The 22,837-nt window shown below is 34.7% G+C and overlaps 1 protein-coding gene across 6 annotated transcripts in view; it reads left to right on the forward strand.

Moving 5' to 3' along the window:
• PCLO (piccolo presynaptic cytomatrix protein) overlaps positions 1-22,837 on the forward strand; it is a 322,274-nt gene that overhangs the window by 120,070 nt on the left and 179,367 nt on the right. For all 6 annotated transcript variants that reach the window (XM_066182777.1, XM_066182779.1, XM_066182780.1 and 3 more), the window contains exon 4: positions 18,936-20,153. In XM_066182777.1, the coding sequence (XP_066038874.1) occupies positions 18,936-20,153 (1,218 nt within the window). The remainder of the gene's footprint in view (positions 1-18,935; positions 20,154-22,837) is intronic.

Genomic DNA, 22,837 nt, shown 5'->3' on the forward strand with positions numbered 1-22,837 from the left:
GTGTCTCTGAGTATACTTGTAAAGCTGATTTGAATTCTACCTTCAGTCAGAATCAATTCTGTTAAAAAATACGTTTGACTCTCTGCTCCTTTGAACTTCTCAGTGAACTTCATTTCAATGAGCCATGGCTAACCTGACAAAACAGCATGTTGTCAAGAAGGTTGCTTTCCTAGAAGAGTGAATAAAAATAAAATTAAAATTCCATCTAGAGAAATGGCCAATGCTACAGATATGTTCTGGGGTTAATGGCTTGTGGACTTGCAATAATATATGAATGCTTCTGAAAAAAGGAATTCTGAAGTATTATTCGCCCTAATTTTTCAAGATAATTTGAGATAGTAAAATAAATCAATAAAAAATGGAAAAATAAATTTAAAACAGTATCTGTGATTGGACTTGTTTGGCTCCACATTCTCCCCCTGTTTTTAGGCTCTCATGTACAGTACTTGACACTGTCAAGTGTTTAATCACTGTTTATTGGATTTTTCACTGTTTATAGTCAACAGGGTTTCCAAATTACATGTAGGTATTATGGAAGAATTCCTCTACCTCTTGTATATTTATTCAGGCAGGTAGCCAAGGTTATCATCTTTATTTTTCTTCACTGTGCGTTGGTTTTGGCTGTGGATTTTTTGGGGTTTTTTTGTTTGTTTGTTGGGTGGGGGGAAGGGCTAATTGGCTGATTGGTATGGATAGTTCTGGGTTTTTTTCCTCAACAGCAGAATTTCTAATACCAACTCTGACTATACAACTTAAGTCTAGAATTTCTTCTATACTATCATGTGTTAGAGAGCTAAACTAAGCAACTAAGCAACATGGTTTGTCTTTTATGTTTGGTACTTCTCTCATAAGGTTCTTATATTCCTGAATGTGGTTTAAATTTACATATGCTAAAGACAGATTAAGTCCACAAAATCTGAATCCTGATTTCAAATAGTGGTTATTACACTAAGACCCAATTGCAACATTCTGATCTTTTCCGGTACAGGCGTTTAAAATAATGAACTTAATAAAGCTCATTATTAAGATTCTCACGTACAGCTCTTGCATGAAAATGGAGTCAGAGAATCATGGAAAAGCTCTCACAGACAGAAAATTAGATTGTAATTCATTGCAAAAAGTTGTTCACAAGAGTAAACTGTTGAATTAAACAGGACTGAACAACATGGAAGTATAAGAATTTACAATTAAGTACCAATTTTCAGATTGTACTAATGACCAAACTAGACTCTTTAAGAGCTGATATGTAATGTAAATACTGCTATGCTATTTTAGAGGTTATCATTAATTTGTATCAAATTATATATGAGTGAAATCATTCATAGTGTTCATGCAGAATTAAACTCTATTCTTAGTTAGAAGGTAGAATCTGTCTATTTTCATTTTCACCTACAATGCTTAACTTGGACAGATATAGCAATTCCCTTTAGTCTCTTTCAAAACATAGATTTGTCCTGAGTACATTGAAATATTTAATGGAATAGTGCAAAACAAAAAGTATTACTGCTGTACTGAAATTATGTTCTTGCCCCAACACAATGGATATAATGAGACCATAAGCAATATAAATTATTAGTAAACTAATCATGAGTTGTGGAACAAATTATAGACTGAAACTGCTTGTACTGTCAGTCAGCATGTTTCCTGTAATGTTTTTAGCACACAATATCTTATATTAATACAGGTCAGTTGATGGTCACAATTTGCATAATAACTTGCAAAACGCCACTGCAGCCAGTCTGGATGGAGTCGTTCTGATTTGGGCTAATTTGCTTTTAGGGGAAAGGGCTAGGGAAGACTTACAGACAGGAGCTCTGCTGTGCCACTTGAACTCAGTTTTTGAGAACATACATCGACCCATTTCTTTTAAGATGTGGCCATGGGGCCCTGCCCATTAGGGAGACTGATGCCCCAAAACAGCATGGCTCGTACCTTGAGAGGAAATGCTCTAATGGCTAAGTGGGGTACAGATTTAACATCTAGTTTTCTCTCTTAAAATGTTTTAGGCCTGTGTTGTATTAAATTTTAAGACAGATAAATGAGACAATGACTTGTGTTCATGAGAAGCATACTTCTTTCATACCCTGTAAAGTTAGTTTTACCTAGCTCAGGTATATTGTCAGGTGTTTTAGGTTAGGTAAGATTAATGTCCCATTGACATCCATTCTCTTATCTCAGATGATGTTTCTACACTTGAAGAGGGAGAGGTAGTTTTACAGTTCTGTACTTTGTTCTTTTTTGTATTTTCCAGAAGAGAGGCTGAGCAGGCTTCAAAAGTTGTCTTTCTAGCACTTTCAAATTATTTTCTTCCATAGTCTTTTTTATTAAGTACTAAAGTGTGATCTGAAAAATTACCTATTTATAAAATTGAGTTGAAGATTATGGTGAGTCGTAGTATTAATTTAGAATATTAAATTTTTCTGTCATGGTTATGTGGTGAATACTACTAGACTACACACCTAGAAACTTTAAATTTGTAGGTAGACAGACATACATAACCCCACAAAAAGCATGTCAAATATTCTGTTTAGCCAGTGTGGGCTGAACAGATATGATTAACTTTAGTTCAAGTCTTCTATATTCAAGGAATAGTTAATCCTTCTGCAGTTCAAATAATCTAATTTTTTTCATAGTTTGTGGCACAGGAAACATTTGATCCCCTTAAAAACATTTTATATCTTAATTTTAATTCATCTCTTTTGGATGAACTTCAACAGACTTACCTTAAATCATAACGAATCTTTAACAGTTCAGAAGTGTTTAATGGGAAACGCATAATCTCAAGTTTCCAGCTGGGATTTATTGGCTTTTTTTATTTTTTTTTTCCCAATGGCAATTATTGATGTGCATTGAAGCACATTGCCAGTTTTTGAATGTTACAACAGTCACAACTGTGCATCTCTTCTAGATGTGTATTGCATAAGTCAACAAATGCTCTTTGTTACATGAAGACTGGAGAGTGTTTATCATCCAGAAATCTTTTAGTGGGGGGGTAATAATAATTGTATTCCAAAATTTTTAGAAAACTAACTGGAGTTTGTGCAAGTTCTTTCTAAACCCCTGATATTTAGAATGACCACACTGTCCCTATGTAGAATTTTGAAAAGGCCTAAGAAGGAGTCCAGTTCATAGATGTGAAATGGTCTGTCCTTTTTTTTTTTTTTTTTTTTTCCTACCACTTTTCTGGAATACCATAGAAAGCAGGAGTTTATAAAATTTATCATCAAACTTTTGGGACCTTTTCTTTTTCTACAAATAAAAAATCTAATTTCCTCAAAATTAATGTGAGCAGAGAGCAAAAGGAAATACAGACATTAAACCAAAGATCAATTGCTGGGCTGGTATCTGGTTCATTGAGCAGTCTAAAATAAATTATAACTTTTCCAAATACATTTCCACTATTCCACAGAATGCTGAAATGGTTCTTTTTCTTATGAGCATTATGAATTAAAGTCTGAGCAGGACTCTGACATCCTGAAATGAGCAAACTGTCTTAATGCAACTTGTCATCATCTGTGTAAAACAGAAAAAAGAATGGTAGAGTATGAAAAAGGAATAATATTTTAGAAAACATAACACAGGTCTGAAACTGATCTTACAATAAGTAGCTTAGATCAGACAGAAAACCTAAAGAAAATATTTAGAGATAAATATTTATTTGCACCTCACATGTGGCACTAGATTCACTGGGGGTTTTTAGCATCTGAACTCTGTAGGTCAGCCTCATGTTTACTTATATCTGACATGACATTTGCATAAATTGGCAAAGGTCTCAGTTTTACTGAGGACACTTGTAAATCTCATCAGATAAATATGAGCTTAAAATCAGATACTGCTTACCTATCTAGTGGATCTGTGCTCAGAGTGATAAACTGTCAGTCATGAATGCTGGTACAATTTATTCTTGCAAGAATGATTGTAAAAGGAATAGAAAACGGAAAATTCATAATGCCTTCTTGTCACATAGATTTTAATGTGAACAAAAATGTCACAAACTTTTTTTTTTTTCTATTTTATTGTGAAAATTGTCAGGCTGTAATGGGAACAGAAAGTAGCACAAAATATGTACCTCTTCTCTGAGCTTCCTAAAATGTGGTCTTTCTGTTGGCCTGAAATTGCATTTTCCAGGTTCTTTTAGTCTGCTCATTCTGCAGTGGTTTTTTTCTTCCCTTAGCTGTCTCTAAGTAGCTCATTAAAAATATGCACAGAATATAAAAATGTAATGTGGTCCTGAAGTTTTTTCACAAGACATTTTAGAAATAGTTTATGCCTTTCATCATTGAAAAAAAAAAAAAAAAAAAGTAAGATTATAACACTTTCCAGCTGAGCATGGAGAGTTGAAACCAAGTAGAATCAATCTGGGTCGGCTTGAGGAGGGTTGTGGGTGGTTTGGGGCAGCAAATATAAACTGCATTCACATTATTGAGTGGGATTTAAGAAAAGTAGCTTGAGTCAGAAATGCTGCATTAAGTTTAATGTGACTTTTAATAATTTCTAGAACTTCATTTATATCTTTTATCTACTTATAGTCTTCTTATTAAGACTGAGTGTGACATATTTTCTTACCTCCAGAAATTCTTGAAACTTGGTGAGTTAATTTCCTGATTGGTGGCACAAAAGACTCCATCAAGCATATATGTTCTGGATAATCCCTTTGACAACAAGGTTGCCTTTTCTGACATATTGATTAAAACAGATTCATATTAAAAATAAACTCTTTAAAAATTTATTTGGGCTCCTGTGATTCCATGATAATTTTTCATACCCTGCTTTTGCAGACGGAATCCTTTTACAATAGACCAACAATGACATGTTTTTCAAATCAAACTAGGAAACATGCAACTTCCTAGAGATCTCATCAGGTTTTAGAGAAGAAGTTCTAAAGGCAGATTAGCCACTCTTGCAGAGAAGCATTTTTATTTAAGCGTGTTTTTACCATACTTACTGCTGTTACATAACACAAAGTGGTTACCAAACCATGATAAATAGAGCAGCACTCATCTTCTCTTTTTTAAATCATCGTTTTTTTATGAGAAGGATCATTATGGATGAAAGGAGAGAAAAATGCATTTTTTGTACACTTGTAGCCACCCGGGTCCTCTGGGTTTTGCTGCGCTTCTTCCTCCAGCAGCTGAGTTTCTTTTTCGTGATGCCTCTTTGTGAACATTCATCCTGTCAGGTGTTGCACTGTGCTACAGTTTGTTTTTCATAACTTTTCTAATTATTGACTTCTGCTGTTTTTTTCAGTTTTTGTTAAACTCTTAAACCATTTCCTTCTTTTATTTGTGTGTCTGCTTATTAAATTATTTCTTGTGCTTTGTTGATTTAATTCAGGGAGTGCTTTTACGTAAAATAAGACAAAACCAGGCTTACTTCTTCTCTATCTTCATGTGTTCAGCACAGTTTATTCTACAATTTCCTAGATAAGCTTTTGTCATAGAATGCTCAATTTTGTTGCAGGTATGCCTTTGTTTACCTATTTCCATGATCAACATTGTCAATTGAATTCATTAATGATTATTGAGAACAATACTGTTCCCATAAGTCATTTCTAAGGAATGTTTTGGCAATGTTATGCACCATCTACAAATTAGTTCTGTAAGATGCAATGTCCCATGAAGAATTTATTGGGCAAATACTCTATGAGAAAGAGAGAACTGAAAAGAGCTGGTACTATCTGAGTGAGCTACACACTTACTGTAATTCATAATGTAATGTACATTTTTAACTATGATGGAGAAGTAGCTAATGAAGCATTAAAGGATAATTCTTTTTCTAAGTGCCAATGTAACATAATGAGGGAGATTGAAGCAAAATCTTAATAAATGAATGAAGAAAGGAAAAATGAATCTGTCAGATTGGTTATAGATGTAAGTGGTCAATCAACAATAAGATCTCTTACAAAAACTTAAAATGGTGAATTTTATGAATCTAGGTAGGCATTTTGGGTATGATTTCACTTCCCAAACATCACTATGGAATGAACAGTCAGCTGAATTAGTATCTGAACTTTGGGGGTTTTTTTAATTTTTTTTTTATTTTTTTTCCCCAGATACCAGCATAATAAAAACACCTTTCTGTTGCAAATATTTTTTTTTTTCAAATTGGCTTACACAACTCTAAATTTATACTACATCATATCTGAAAACACAGCAGTAGAAACCCAATTTTTTTTCAAAAAAATAAAGTCTACTTAATTGTTTTTGCAGAATAGTTAAAATGATAGCATACAAGTTCTGTCTTTAAAAAATTATTACTTCTAAAGTACTAGGTTTATATTAAATACAGGTGATTGCAGGACATAATTTTTACTGCTTTGATGTACAAAAGAGTTCACTTCTGCAAACTGGAAACTGCTTCTGGATCTGCCCTTGAAGACAGATGTGAACTTTCCACTTCATTGCCTAGAGATGTTTTATAAAGAGAGCTCCATAAATGGTTCGTTTTACAAGCAGACTGCATATTATTCTGGTGTCAAAAACTTGGGAATTGATTACATGGACTATAATAAAGATATGATAATTTCTGTTGTGTTTTAGGATGCAATTTGAATTGTCTGTGCCATACATCTGGAGTTATGATCTCTGTAATACACTGTCCATGCTTTTCTATCTTCAGTTCTCCATAACCCATATTGACAAAGGCTCTTGCTCTCTGAGATTATTTAAAATTTCTATCAAATTATAGTAGAATTGGGTGGGGTTTTTTTTTTGGTTTTACTCAGATGCATATTTTACTAAAAGTTTGCTTTATTTTTTAATTGCCTTAAATGATATATATAATTTTTTAAAAAGAATCTAAATGTGAATTCCTAATTTAAGCTATATAGTTTTATAAAACTATGAGTAGCTTTCTATTCTGAAGATATCTTTCTTTAGAAGAAAAAAAAAAAACAAAATTATATCCTGCTTTTATAAATTATGAACTAAGGTGAGAATGTAGTAGCTAAATTGTTCAGATGCCACAAAACCAAGAAGTAAAAAAAAATATTTTGGATAGTTTTACCAAAAGTCTGTTGTGGTTTTTGCTTTGTTTTGGTTGGTTTGAGTGGGTTTGGTTGGTTGGTTCATTGGTTTAGTTTTTTCTTTCTTTTTGGGATTTTTTGGTGGAAATTTTGATAATTTTTGGAAAATAAGGAGATTTAGAGATCACCAACAAATCTACTGGTTTGTGCCTTTTTTTTTTTCCTTGTAAAATGCTATTTTGTTAGTTTTAGACTATTCCTTATAGGAGTATCCTGAGGTGAATGGAGAGCTTGTAAGTAGCAGAAAACTCTGGGTCTGTCTTTGAAGAAGAATAAAAGAACAATAAAAGTGGTTTGAACAATAAAAGTGGTTGTAACATTTTTGCTTAGGATTGTTGCACAGAAAAGTGAAGGTGCTACTGGGTGAGACACTTAATTCACTTTAATCATCAGGATTCCATTGGCCGTGTGTGGGCTTTCATAGCCTAGAGAACAAAAATAAGGAGGAAGTTTTTGAGTTTTGGAGGTGGGCTTTTTGGGAGGTTTTTTCATTTTGTGTTTTTTGACTTTTTTACTTTTCACTGTACATCAAACCACTGAGAACTATTTACTTTTTTTAATTTTTATCTCCAGATGTTTGTTCTTGACTTATAAGAGAACACACAATTAAATTAATTAGAAGCTGACATTAGTATCATTCATTCTGGAAGACTAAGGATTAGATCATGTTACTTATGATGTAAACAGGTTATTTAAAAGAGTGTTTCAAGAATTGAGCAAATGCTTCAAAATTAATTAAGACTTGAAAATTGACTTTTAATGAGAAAATAAAATCAGTCTATTTTGAATAACAGCAACACATTTGACAACATAAAACTTCAAATGAATGTTGCTCTTATTTTTTATTTGCTATTTATGTTAAGGGGTTTTTTTGCCATTTTGAGGTTTTTAATAAGGGATAGAAAATATAGAATTCAGTCCAAGGTTTGAGGAATCAATTTTTTTTTTTTTTTTTTTTTTTGTGACATATTTTAATATTTTGGGTTTCCAAGTAAAGTAAGAGAACTGTGTGCTTCTGAAATAACAGAGTAAAAAGAGCAGTTATCTTTATAACCCAGTAACATAGTAGATTAAAAGTATTTAAAAGTATTTCTAAAACTTTTTGTCAATTTTCAATTTATCTAAAAGTTTTACTAAGGACTCTTTAGCATCAAATACCCTTTTAAAACATGGTTCAAGACAGGCCATGTTTTCAAGATAAAAGTTAAGCTTCCTTGCAGTTTCTGCTGCAAGAATGATACAAATATTAACCACTAGAATAAGGTTTGTCAAACCTGACATAAGGTACAAAACTGTCAAGTATGAATACATTAGGTGTAGTAATGAGAATAAGAATAAGAATAAGAATAAGAATAAGAATAAGAATAAGAATAAGAATAAGAATACAATAAATGCAAATATAAAATGTGTTATTTCACAGTAGAGCCGTATTTATTATATTTTTTTAGCACTATTGTTGTAGGGTGTTATGTAGTTTAAACCCAAAGATATTTTCATGACAAACTGATACTTTTTGCCAAAAGAGACTGTGAGTATAATGCCCATTTACACTTCAGCTTTATGATGTGGATAAGTGCTGAGCTTGTATTACATGCATCTTGATCTTGCATTACTTCCTTTAGAGATTACACTTTCATATTTTTAATATGATTATTTTAAAATATAAGTACAATTAAAATTCATATTTTCTCTAGCTTTTGTTTTTTGTATTTTTATGCCACCTAAGAGCCAACACATAAAAAATCCAGTGGATAGAGAAATTATTGGAACAATCCTCTTTGAAGCTAGAGTTCTCCCAACAAATTTGGTTATCTTTTTAAGAAATGCTGAAAGGTTGAGAATAGAAAACTCTTTGTGAAATTAAAAGGATTTTGGTATTAAAGAATCAAATCTGTTGAAAATAATGACCCCTTCTGGACATAAAACTATATGAATATAAATTTATTTGGCTTCCTGTGTGCTACATACATCTGTATGTGTGTGGATGTCTGTCTATGTATCATTCATGCATATATGAGTGTTAAATTATGGATTTTCCCTTTCCATGAAATATTTTCGAAGGTGTATGGAGAGATCCTCTGTCTTCTCATCAAGGAGAAATTCTGAATCATCTAAACTATATAAGTAATTGTGTAATTAGTATTAGACCTGAGCTGACTAGTTGATTTGAGAGGATTATTTTTCTTTCTGAAGATAGAAAAAAAGTGAAAGGCGAGGAAGTAATTTTGGAGGCACTTCTTTTTTCACTCTCTGCGTAGGGAATTTTTTCCCCATTTGGTAGTACCGTGTGTATTTTGAGACATGTGAAAAACTTAATTTTAGAAGGATAAAACAAAAAAGTTTCAAGCATAATGTGTCTATTACTTGCATTGCAAGTCCAGTGGGAAATGGAGTACTAGTAATATAGTTCAGTGTTTTGGGGCCTTGCCCTTACTTCCAAAGAGCTATGACAGATTTATTGACACTAATGAGACAGAAAAATAAAGTCCCTAGATTTTTTCACGGGGTTGGTTTTGGGGTTTTTTGTTGTTGTTGTTGTTTTTGGTTTTGGTGGGGGTTTTTTTGGTTGTTGTTTTGGTTTGGGTTTTGTTTTTGTTTTTGTTTTTTTCCCAACATTTAAGAACTGTCTTTTCCTATTATATTTGATGTTGCAATGTGAAATTACGAGCACCGTAACAATTTGATATTTATATTGAGACTTAGCAGTACTTTATTTTGGGCAGATTTACATGGATTTAGATTATTTGGTATTTTCTTTGCACAATTTTATGGTGTCTCTTGAAAGTAAACTCAAGCTTATTATGTGTAATTGCTGGAGTGTACAGAATTTATTTGCCCGTTAAACACCAAGAAAACATCTGCTTTAAGTCATACTGTAGCATCACAGTATGTTGTACTTTTAAACAGATTGCACTCACGTTTCTGTACAAAATATTGAGAAGAATTTGCAATGAATATTGTTCTGAACTTTCCCAAGAAAAGTATTTTATTTTTAATTCTTCTTGCACATATTTTCCGAGCTACAGGAGAACACAGCACACTCACCTTTTGCGAGTTACAGTTTTTGACAGGATTTTCTTGCTGACTAAATGGCATGTTCTTTTTAAGACAATCTTTCCAATATTTTCTATCATATGGTGGCACAAAGGCAAAATTGTGGGCAGGAAAGTGCAAGGTCAAAACAATGAGGAGGATATACAGAAAGGATTATTGTCACTTAAAACGTGTCACCACAGTCTCCTGAGAGCTGGTCAGCAGCCACCTCACAGAGGATGAAGCCAAGAGACTAAAAATCTTGTTTTTTTCCCTTTTGCACCTGCACCTCATCTCTCCCCTTGCCTTTCCCTAGACTTTGTGCTGCCTTGCCTCAATGTTTGGGAATTTGCCTCTTATCAGTGAAAACGGCCACACCTGATGATTAAGCGTTATTCTGTCCATGTGTTGCGAAACCAGCCAGTGACCATTTCTGTGCTCTAATGCTCTACCATCTCTGCACACTGCCCGTGGCAGGGAGGTTGGTATGGTTTTCACCTCCTCTTTTTGGGTGTTTAGGGGAAATGTCCATTGGCAAGAGCTCAAGAAGCTGCTGGGAGGCCTGTGTGCTTCTCAGCCTGTACCATATCACACAGAGCCATAGTCATTCTGCACAGATATCATATCTATTTCCTTTGTTTACGTCTTTTATCTCTTTACTGCCATGGCAGCTGCCAGTGTATCAGAAAATGGTTACATGCAAACTTCTTACTGTATCTGTAGCTAATAATTAATATAATTTTTCCAAAGCTGGGTAAAGGACCTTCCTTCCCTTTCTGCTGGACCTGTTTTCTCTTCATCAGGAATAGTGTGTTTCTTTGACCATGAATTATCGCCCATTTTTTTGTCTCCTTGTTTCTTTGCCTATCATTTGTCATTTTCAGGCATCTTAAGGATTCAGATATTTTCCACATGACACTGAAAGCAAACATTATACATAAAGCATTGCTAATAAACTGAAATTATAAAGCCATGTAAAATAAAAATAACTGACAAAACAGATATGTACACTGTGATTCTGATTAAAAAGATTCAAACAAAAGAGATGAACTGAAAATGGAAAAGAGTCAGTGGAACTGTCTTCAGGTATTTGGAGCTTTTGAATATCAGACCATTTATTTAAGTATCAGATTAAAGATTTAGGTCTTTTTTTCAGGCTGCTATTTTAAGGAAGGTTTATCTTTGGACTATCGTGTAGGCTTTGAGCAAATCTCACATTCATCCTTGAAGTGGTCTGTGTGGAGCACAGTTTGCTGCAGGATCTCTCCCTAATCAGGAATGGATCCAATAGTCAGACCACCAACACTGTTCATATCTGGAGAGAACATCCCATAGCCTGCTGAGTGAATCTGAGTAGTGAGGGTCATAACTTAAGGTCCTCAGTTAAGTATTTAAAATTTAGGTTAGATGAGACTCGATGGAGCTAGGAGTTAACAAAGCAAAACAAAACAAAACAAAACAAATTTCATATTTTATTCTCTAGGTATTTACATCTCTGCTGATAGCATTTCACTTGAAGCATACAGATCCCTCTTCATTAAAAAATTAATGCAATAATAAGTAAAATGGGGACAAAAGACACACATTTCAATCTGTCTTAGCAGAGATTTTTGGTTTTTCAAAGCATATTTTTGGGTGAACTACACATGTTAGTGTTAGGATTATCTGATTTGCAAGAGCAAACAAAATCCAAAATGACTTTTCAGAGTAATGATGTACATCAGTTTTCTGTATTTCTATTGGGGATGCCCAAAGTAAAAAGTTTTTACAAAGAATGGTTAAGGTGTTTGTATGTATGATCCATTAAGGTTCAGATAGATTGCATTTGTAGTTTATAATGAAATACATATTGTGGGATATAATGAAAATAACAGTTCTCCTTTTTTTGCTACAGAACCTAGTTCCATACCTTAGATCTAGTTTTAGAACAAAAACAATTTTCTCTGGACTGTCTGTAAAAGGTCAGCATTGAACACAAAATTGAATACACCACAAACTCTTCAGGGGATGGTGTTGTTTGCTGTTTCAGTGCCATCTGTGACACTAGACATTTTGTCAGATCACAACAAATAATAGCCGTGGTGGGATGGGAATACTCACGTATTCTGCTGACCAATTTGTGGTTCAGCTGCTAGGACGCACAGAAAAGAGTTATTCTTTGAGACTGTTATAACAAGGGGTACAAAGTAGCATAGTGAGGCTTCTCAGCAACTACATACAGCCATACAGCCAAGAAGGATTACAGTAGCCTAACATTTTTAAAGCTCTGACTAAACTGGTTTATAAAATAACTATTTAATATAACTGTTTTTTTACCATAAAATTATGACTTCAGCTACTAACACAACCTTGGATTTCTTTGGTCTGTAGGATCTACAGAAACCTTTAAGAACTACAATTCTATCAAAGCAAGTTAAGAATAGCATTAATAGAGGTCACATGCTGCTACTCATTAAGGCACAACAGCGTGGGCATTTGTCACGTATGCAAGCCAACAGAAATTGTTTTAGTCATCTAATTGGGAATTTCCTTAAATAAACCTGTGAAAGAGAATGTCTCTTCAATGTTTTTTATGACTCTGTCAGATATACACTGAAATATGTTTATGAATGTAATTATTACCTTCTCATCCTGCCAGTAAATTCTCTATCTGCACTGGCTTTTGTGAGTGAAACAAGATACCAAAATAAAACAGGAACCACTCTGAGATGGGCTTCGTAGATTAGAAGACTGTTGAATAAGACAGTTGTATAGTCATTGATGTGTAAGGACAGAAAACTGATTTTCATCAATATCCAAAACTATCTTAAATGTTTAATAAACAAAATGTTGGCCTTTGAACGGTACCCATATCCACTTTATTGTTTTTTTCCTTCACTTTTTTTTTTTTTTCCCTCCCCCCATGGTGACAGAAGAAGTGGTCACCAGGGGTACTGAAGTGCTCGATGGGAATTTCTCTGTGTAAGACTGAGGAGTAAGGATCATGCCTTTGTTTTGGGCAACAGCCCCCCTGAAGCAAAACCTGCTAATACAAGGGAGGACTTTTAGTCATCTTGTTATAATGATGCATGAAAACAGCAACAAACATATTACAGTGCAGTTAGATGCAGAGTAAAAACAAATACAGTGATGTTTGCCCCTCCTCAATAAAAGAGCAGTTATTTTTCCACAGTTTTGGTTCTTTTGCATCTGTGATGGTGCATATATACACTAGGGATACATTTTTTGTGCATTGACAGCATAATTCTAAGCCTCCAAGGGATTTAAGCAAAATAACTAAGGGAAATTAAATTATACAGAGACGCTATATACATAAAAATCCCATTATCTATTAAATTTAACTGCTAAAATAAAAATTCCCATACAACAGAGCAACTGCTGAAAAAAAACCCAAAACTTGAGCTTTTTCTGAAGGTATTAAGATGTATCTTGAAGTAAGGTAAGGGTATGCACATTTCAGAATTGTCATCACTTGAAGAAGTGAGTCATCTTTGTGTTGTCATACTCTGTATTTCATCTGTACATAGCTGAGTGAAATATTCAGCAGTCCCAACCCTATTAAATTAAGGAGCAGATAATTCCTGACACATGGGAGAAACACCAATTCCTCTGTACAATTCTGGTAGTCTGCTTCAGTATTTACAACTCTCTTCTTTTATTACTTGGTATGGAAGAAAAAGAGATCATTGAAAATAACTTTATTTCATAGTTGTGACGGCATATAAGTAAATGTAACAATTAGTAACAATAATGACAGGCTGAGATGACTTAGTCTTCCTCAATCACATACTGAAACTCTTTATCTGAGAAAAAGAAAAGATGATGTTTTGTTTTGCATTGTTCAGATAACAATCTCATCTTGATTGCAACTTTAGAAAATAAAAAAACCCCATTCTTAAACTGAAATGGTAATCCCTTCTTCCTCCTGTTGACAAACGTCTTTATTTAGCAGGGATTTTTACAGTTGCTTTTTCTAATGTGATGCTTTAAATTCATCTGAACCAGTTTTTGGAGATCTCTATGATCTCTCTTTGGTGGCTAAAAGACACCTTGATGTTTAAAGTCAGCTAAATTCTGTGAATTTATTTAATGCTAATGATACAATGCATTCTGCTCATGATTACTATTACAGAAATGCAGTTTTTAAAACTGGTGGGATTTCATGAATCACTGAGTGATTTTGTTGGCAATCACATCATATATTGAAATTAATGGTGGCTTTCTATACCACACTCCTGTTGTACTATACTCCAAAGTTCAAATCACTACTGGCCAGGAAGATGTTCAAATTTTAAAGCAAAATTTGTCCATGGGCAATTAGTATCCATTTGGTTTGCAGCTAATATACCTTTCCTCCCATATAAGTCATATTTGCGGGATTCATTTCCCTAGGTTAAATTAGCCACTTTTTTCTAACCTCTTCTCCAAAAATCAGCCATCTGACTAAGCATTGTTTGTACATCATTTCTCCAATTGGAGTGGAATCCAAAAATAAGTTTAAGTTCCTAAGTGACATTTGAGAAAAAATTTATGTGTAAATTCAGGAGAATGAGCCTAGAAATTTGTGTATGACCTTCATAGACACTGTATCTGTGAAAACCTCTGCATTTTTTCTAATTCTGGTTGCCACAGAGGCTCCACTCTGAACCCTGTCTCTGCCAAACTGGCTTCAGTTGCACAGTTACCTCCTGCCTGCCTAACACTGGATTGAGAAAATGTGAGATTTTAGGGGTGTTTTTCTTCTACCAGACCTACAGTCTAATTTTGTGGTCATGCTCTGAATATTTATGTTTCTCTATCAATTTATGCAGCATAGGTGGTAACTTTTTCATATGTAGGTCTAGCACTTTAAATCATCCTTCTAGAGGTAGAAGACCTACTTGGCATTTGAGTTTGTAGATCACAAATCCCAAGGAAATGCTGAGTCCTGCATTCCCATTTGAGATGGAAATGTAGCCTTCCCTCTCTGCATTTTGTCCAGGCAATGTCTACCACAGGCAGAGCGACACAGCAAGGAAAATGTACAGACTTGAGGAGTACAGAGCAATTTGTGGATGAATACACACAGGATGAAGGGTTGTTAATATTAGCATACTCACCACCTCAGTGAGGCCTTTGGATAGTATCTGCTGGCCAGACAATCCCCGGTTAGGTCAGCAAGCATCAACTTCCCCACCTCCTTGGAACATACCAGCCAACCTTTGCACTTGCTGGGTTGTTACCACCCACTTCTCTGTCTTCTCTTTTTGGCTTTGCACCTCTTCACGTCAGAATATGGCTTCCTGAATTTTTCTCCCAGTGACACTATATTGTTTTACTCTTTTATTTTTTAACATCACCTAGCTTTCTCTAAAATACGATCTCAGCAGCCTTTTTCCTCAATAAAACTGAGCTGGCGGCTCTCAGCTGTGCTGTACCAGCCTAGGCCTTGAATCAGACACCTGAAACTCTGAGCTGAGCCTTTCAAGAGTTCCTTCACTCCTTTTTCTTTGCAGAAAGGGCCATTCTGTAGCAAGCAGAGCAGAGCTCTTGCTTGATGACTGAAAAACAGACATTCACAATGAATGTTAGATGTGTGCCCTTTTCATAATGACATTTGTGTATTACAAAACTGAGTGAGGAGAGCATTGTGACAGAGCTACTTTGTTCTGTCCAGCAATACTGGATTGTAAGGGTTGCTAAAAACATAGGCAAAGAGCTGTGAATTCAGGGTATTAAAGCACTTGTAGTGCCAATCATATTGTCTATGGCCAATTCAGGAACCAAAGGGTGTGAAGAATTAGAAGATTAGAAAAAATACAGTTTATCTAGAGAAGACTGCTAAAAGAAGATGATGTCCATTTCCAAAATCCTAATAAATTTGGGTTGACAGGCTAACTGAAGAGATAGCCTTAGGGAAAAGCTTGCATTCAGGGCATGAGGTTAACTGAGGAAAAGACAAGTCTAAGACTGAGGCATATGAATTCATGGTACAAAATTTGATTTTACAGAGAACCATTCTGACAGGGAATCAGGAGCTAGAGGCCTGGTGCTATAAGATGGTTTTTGTAGGCTCTTTTGTGACCAAATATCTGCATGATAATGAATAAACATTGTGTGAAACACAAAGCTTTGGGAGTAGTATATGCAAGGCTTATACTGCAGCACTGAAAAATAAAGTGGTAAATAAATGCACATATAGAAAACGTCCAAGAGGACAGTGGCAAGGTTCATGATTCACTGGATATCTGGAAAATTCCAGTTTATTTCCCAACTAGCGCATTCATCATTAGGGCAGAGAGACAAGCCTGGGAGTTCCATCTTTTGACAAAATTCAGTGCATTTTGGCAGTCTGCTAATCATCAAATTCCTTTCCTCATGTTAATTGTCATTATTTTCCTTTTTAAGAATATTAACATGTGCTCAGAACAAAGCATAGTCCTTGAGTTGCAGAAATTTACTCCAGGGAAAAGACACTAGATAGGGATGGCAAGCCGTGGAAACAGTGACTGGGTAACTGTTTTGGGTTTTAAACACTTATTACTGTTACTAGAGTTCTTAAAGTTTTTACAGGCATTCAAAGAACGGAGTCTGTGAAGGATTTAAATGAGGGAAGGGGAAATGACGATGAATCTGAGAAGGAGCAAGTCTATGAGTAGTGAGTAGGCTGCAGCTGAGAGGATGGAATCTGCATAATCAGCAGAGCTAGGAGAAGAGCCAAATGTAGATGTACTGCCAAATGTAGATAGAAAGGAAACAAACATATAAAGACCCTAGAAAATGGTTATGGATATAAGGAAATAAAAATAAAACAGGACAAACAAGTGATACTACGAAAAGAGCATGTGAATTTAAAGTATAAATTACATGTTCACAAAGAATATCTTGATAGCATAAATTTTTTGAACCATGGATTATTTCATGGCAGAACCCGCTTCATTGTGTTTTTATGTAATTTAAGATGACTAAGGCTAGATTCTGAGAAGCTTATTACATTTAAGTACTGTCTTATTCTCATGCCCTGTGCTGACAGAAGCTATATTAGCACAAATAATAATGATATTATTTCTGCTTACATTGGGAAGTAAGCATTTTTCTGGCTTAATAGATAAAGCAAAATCTCTCCCCTTTTTGTGAATTTAAAACCTTTTCAGCCCTCCAATAAATTTAAAATATAACTATGATAATTATTTTGCCAACTTTTTTATATTGATCTTCACAAAATTTATAAGAAAACAGTCAAAACTACTATGAAATGAGATCTTTTTTCAGTAGTCTTTTTATGCTAACGGTTATCTAGTCTGTTTGGTCCATTGTAGTCTTCAAATAATAATATCATGATTTTCTTTGGGGGAAATTGTTTCCTGGAGCACTGCTTCTATTTTCAGTTTGTCAAAGACAGCACTGTTGTCCCAGTACTGTTTTCTAGGTAAAGAGAGGAAACTATGGTAAGAATTCCCAATAACGCCATCTAAAATAAATATTTGCCAGAAAAAATTTGTTATATTTTGCACATTCATTAAAAAAAATAATCTTTCTTGATAAGTGCTTCCCAAACAAGTGATCTGTATTTGGAACACTTTAACTCCTAAGGGGGAGGATAATAGATCCTGGAGGATTATGTTTAAATGTTTTCTTCAACAGAAGAACTAAGCCAAAATTATGTTTAACAGTCTGATACAGAGCCACATTCAGTTTAGATTTGCAAAGGATATAGTAAGTGTTAGGGAGATGGCTGATTCAGCTGAAAAACTGCATTTATTGGCACAATATTATCGGGTGCTATTATTAAGTACTTTTTGTGTCAATTACTAGGATGCTCACTAGTTTGGTCATTTCTCTAAAAGTAGAATAATAAATACACAAGACAATTTTTTGATGACCTGAACGATAATGCGTACATTCTTGCTTTACTTGTGTCTGAAACAAAATTTGTCAGAGAATTTTATATGTTAAATTGCCTCTACTTAGTTGCATTTCCATAAAAGTAATCCAAATAAGCTTTTCTTACTTGAGATTTTTGTCATATTATCTGTGTTTCTTGTGATTTATATATCACCTATAAAAACAGCTGATCAGCTATTTTTAAATTTAGATTTTATTGTACAGTATCCACCACTTATCCACCAGTGGAGCTCATTTTGTGCTAGGGACGTAAATCTTCATTAGGTACTCTAGTATCCAGAAGAGTCTGGTTTTTTCTTTTCTTTCTGTGCTTAAAATTTTCTTTTGCTATTTTAAAGGAACTATAAACTAAATCCCACTGGAAACAGTGTGATTACTTGTCTCATGTGGTAGCTAGGCAACTGGCAATAAGATCTTTTGCACAGATAGAAGCACTTGTCCTTTTCTTCTGATTTTCTGGGAAGAAGAGTAAAAGGAGCCAGTGTGCAGCAGGGATTTAGCAGTAAAGTGAGCAAAGAGGTGATCTTCCTGTTGAGTTACAGCCATAATAAATTTATATAGATACCTATACAAAACTTCAAGACGGGATTTCCTAAGAGAAACACAGAGAAACACGAGTGCCAGTTGGTCTTTTATTTCTCAGGCTTGCAAAATTATAGGGATCTATTGATAGATTATAGGGGCTTTAGAAAGAAATAAATGTTAGAAATATGTAAGCAAAGCTTGCACATATAGTTCATAAATACTTTGGAAAAAATGTTGTTGCTGTTAGTTTTTGCAGTGCCTCTTGTTCATCTTGGCTTTCTGGAACCTAATATGCTTCATTTCTGGAATGGTGCTATGGATCTTCCTGCAAGAGCAGGAAAGAAAAGAAATAACTTACCAGTATGCATAGCATTCAGATTGAAAGAATCCAACTCTATCAGCTGAAAACACTGTATGATTTTATTGTTACTTTTTTCAAATAAGTAACTTCATGTTTGTTGTATCACAGGTACAGGAATGGCTGTGCTTAAACTGCCAGACCCAAAGGGCAATGTCAGGACAACTTGGAGATATGGGCAAGGTGCCACTTCCCAAAACAGGCCCTGCACAACCAACATCCAAACCACCTGCTTCTCCTCAAAAAAGGCCTGTGCCTGCTGTCTCACATTCCCCTCAGAAGACTTCCACACCACCTACTCCAGCAGCAGCAAAGCCAAAAGAAGAACCAGTCATTCAGAAGGAAGCTCCAAAACTTCCACAGGGGAGATTGGAAAAAACATTGTCAGCTGATAAAATCCAGCAAGGAATTCAAAAGGAAGATGCAAAACCTAGGCAGGGAAAACTTGTCAAGACACCCTCAGCTGATAAAATCCAGCATGCTTCTCAGAAGGAAGACCCAAGAATTCAGCAAACAAAACTGACAAAGACAGCCTCCTATGACAGAGTTTTGCATGAAGTTCAGAAGGAGGATGCAAAACTTCAAGAAGCAAAGCTGGCAAAAACATCCTCAGCTGATAAAATTTTGCATGGAGTTCAAAAGGAAGACATAAAACTTCAAGAGGCAAAATTGGCAAAGATGCCCTCAGCTGACAAAATTTTACAGGGAATTCAGAAAGAAGATTCAAAACTCGAACAGGTGAAAATGGCAAAGGCACTGTCAGCTGACAAAATTCAACCTGCAGCTCAGAGAGAAGATACAAAACTTCAGGAGGTAAAATTGCCAAAGGCAGCTTCCGTTGATAAAATCCAATCTGGAATTCAGAAAGACATAAAACTTCAACATGAAAAAATTAAGAAAACTTCATCAGTGGATAAAATCCAAGAAGAAGGTCAAAGAGAAGAAGCAAAACTTCAACGAGGGAAACTGTCAAAGACACCTTCAGCAGACAAAATTCCTGCAACAACTTCAGACCAAAAGAAACCCCTTAGCACGTTGGAGGAAGATAAAGAAACTGTGCACCCAGAAAAGAGCACACCCTATCTAGAAGACAAAAAGGAAGAAATTACAGCTGAGATTAAAGACCGTGTTGCTGAACAGAAAGCAGAATTTGAAGCACCTTATGAGGGACTGCAGGCTAAGGAGCAAGAAGATGTTAAGAAAGAGGATTTGAAAACTGGGATTTCACAAGAGGTTTTGAAAGCTGAAAAAGCTCAGGAAGAAGGAATTTCTGTTCAAACAGCACATTTGCCAGGAACCGACCACGTGGAAGCAGTGCGAGAAAAAATAGTAAGTGTTTTTCACCCTCTCACTTCCTTTTCTCCAACTTAGAATCTGATTTTTACAGACCCTTACCTTCCTGCTTTACTTTTATACTTTTTACAAAATTATTCTATGTGATGAAATAAATTACTGTCATTGAGTGAAAGTTTCACCAGTTAGTCCTATGCTCTACACACACATTTCAAGATTACTTGCCTGGCTTTAGGTCTCAAGCAGTTAATAATTTTTAACTAAGGCAAAAGTCCTGTTTAATAATCTTTTTCCAATATTTCAGATTTATTTGCCTTGATCTCTAAACTCAGACTTCAAAGATTAATTGTTGAAATTGGAGTGTTTTCATAGTTCTCAATCCCAAAAGGGAATAATCAGAGAGTAAGGTGTACAGTGCTTTGCAATACCAAAATATAATATAAATTTCAGGAGTACTTTGTGATGCCTGAACATGGTACATCAAAGTATGAAATCTTTGAATCTTTTTGCTATTTAATTGACTTATATAGACAAGTACATTCAGGTAGGGTTCTTGTGGGCTCTCAAGTCAGAGGAATGGGTGAGTTTATGATAGGATGCACTAGAGGTCTGTATTCAAGTCACTTTATCAGCTGAAGAGAATAATTATGTACATTTTGTTGAGAAATGAAAAATTAGGGAGTTTTGTATCAGCACTGCAAATTAGGTGCTGGTTATTATGTAATGAAAGTAGTATGTTATGAAAATGGGAGTAGGCTTAGGGAAAGTGTTTAACATTTGCCAGAAATATGTTTTCAAATAATCCCTGTCAAAAAGGTCAAGGGTTTGGTTGATTTTTGTTTTATGTATGGCGGTAATTAAGATTTTTGGACAGAAAAATATTCTAATTCAGAAATCTTTCTTTAGAAAATACTGTTTTTGGAAACCAAGTCTCCTGTCTGAAATAAACTTCCTATCACATGTTCTGTTTACTGCTCTTGATCATATCAAGAGTTGTGGTGTATGATTGTACTGAGGGAATCCCTGAATTATTCTTGGAGTAACATAGCCAGAAATCCTACCTTTTGGACCAAAAAGGAGATCTGGGAAAATCCTATGTTCAAACTGTTCAGCACTAAAAATAAAGAAGGTGTGTCACCTAGCTTGTGCTTGGTAAAATTAACTCTGATTTATTTTCATTTTTTCTTTATTGAAGTACTTCAGTGTTGTCTGTACTGTTGATCAAACATTGCTAGATACAGCTCTTCCCAAGAAGGCAGGTGGTAAAAGTGAAAAAGGTGATACCAATTTTGATATCACACATTTCTTCCATTTCACTGGGTAAAAGACAAAATGTAGACTTTGAAGAATATAATTTACATGTATTTCAGGGCAGAATCATATGGAGGGTTTCAGCTAGGTGTATTTTCAATTAGGGATGCAAAGAAAAACCTTTCTGCACTTGACAGACTGCTGTCATTTCATATTCAATTCTGAGAAAATGGTAGTTGCTAACTCTTCTAGCTTTCCAAGATAAGCAGTTATTGCTATCCTATTTTACACACACACACACACACACAAAAAAAAAAAAAAAAGGTGGTTTGTATTGGAAAAGACCTTAAAGATGATCTCATCCCCTCTGCTACGGGCAGGGACACCTTTTTCTGGACATGGTGTCTCAAAGCCCCATCTGACCCAGCCTTGTGCGTTTCCCAGGATGGAACATCCACCTCTTCTTTGGGCAATCTGTGCCAGTGATTCAACACCTGCAAAATGAAGAATTTCTGCTTAATATCTAAAGTTGCCCTCATTAAGTGTGAAGCTATTTTGCTTTATCCTGTCCATGCTCTTGTAAATATTCTCCCTCTATCCTTTTTGTAGGCTCCATTCAGGTTCAGGAGCAATCAGAGAAATCAATTCAATTTAGAGATCTGGCATCCTGTTAAAAAGGTGCCTTTAATATTAAAACTTTTAAAAAATATTAGTCTCAATGTGTGATTTAAGGAATCATAAAGCCATTTCTTTTCTTCAGTGCATTTTTTCAGTATTATTTTGAAATATCTTTCTTTTTTTTTTTAAATAATAATCTGACTGACAGGCCCTTTTCCTGAGAAACTGTCTTGTAATATTGACTATTGCCATGTGCAATAGCAGTTGGCTGTTCTAACAGGGATGCCTAGGAATCTTGGAGGTTTAACACATGCAGTTTGTCAGTATCTAATTGCCATCCTGGAACTCACAAATTTACACAGAGGTAGTTCAGCATATCTGTAGGAACCCATTGTCATGTTGTCAATTGGCATACACTTGTAACGTATTAAATATCTTATATATGTATCCTTATTACTGCCTTCTTATGATTACTGAGGAATGATCATGTGCTTCAGTTGAGTAACTGGGAAAATATTAATATTTTGTTGATTGGCATCATTAGTCTAACACATGCCTCAAAACACAGCCCAGAGAGATAGAAAAAGGATGATAAGACTTGTCTGTAAGCAGCTTTTTCGGATACAAATAAAATGTTTCATTTTGAAAATTCAAAATTGAAATGCACATTGCAGAGTTTAGTCAACCGTGTTTCTTTTCCACTTTGTGAAACCTCTTTTTATTAATGTAAATATTTTTTTCTTCTATAAAAAAACTGAGCTTTTTAAAATTAAGCGTTCTTTTGCAAAATAAATTTTCTGCAACAGAATATAATCTTACTAGCTATAAATTCTTTCTTTTTTAAGACCTTT

The sequence above is a fragment of the Chamaea fasciata genome, unplaced genomic scaffold, assembly GCF_029207755.1.
Source record: "Chamaea fasciata isolate MVZ Bird 193981 ecotype frontalis unplaced genomic scaffold, bChaFas1.0.hap1 SCAF_5, whole genome shotgun sequence".
Classification (NCBI taxonomy): domain Eukaryota; kingdom Metazoa; phylum Chordata; class Aves; order Passeriformes; family Sylviidae; genus Chamaea; species Chamaea fasciata.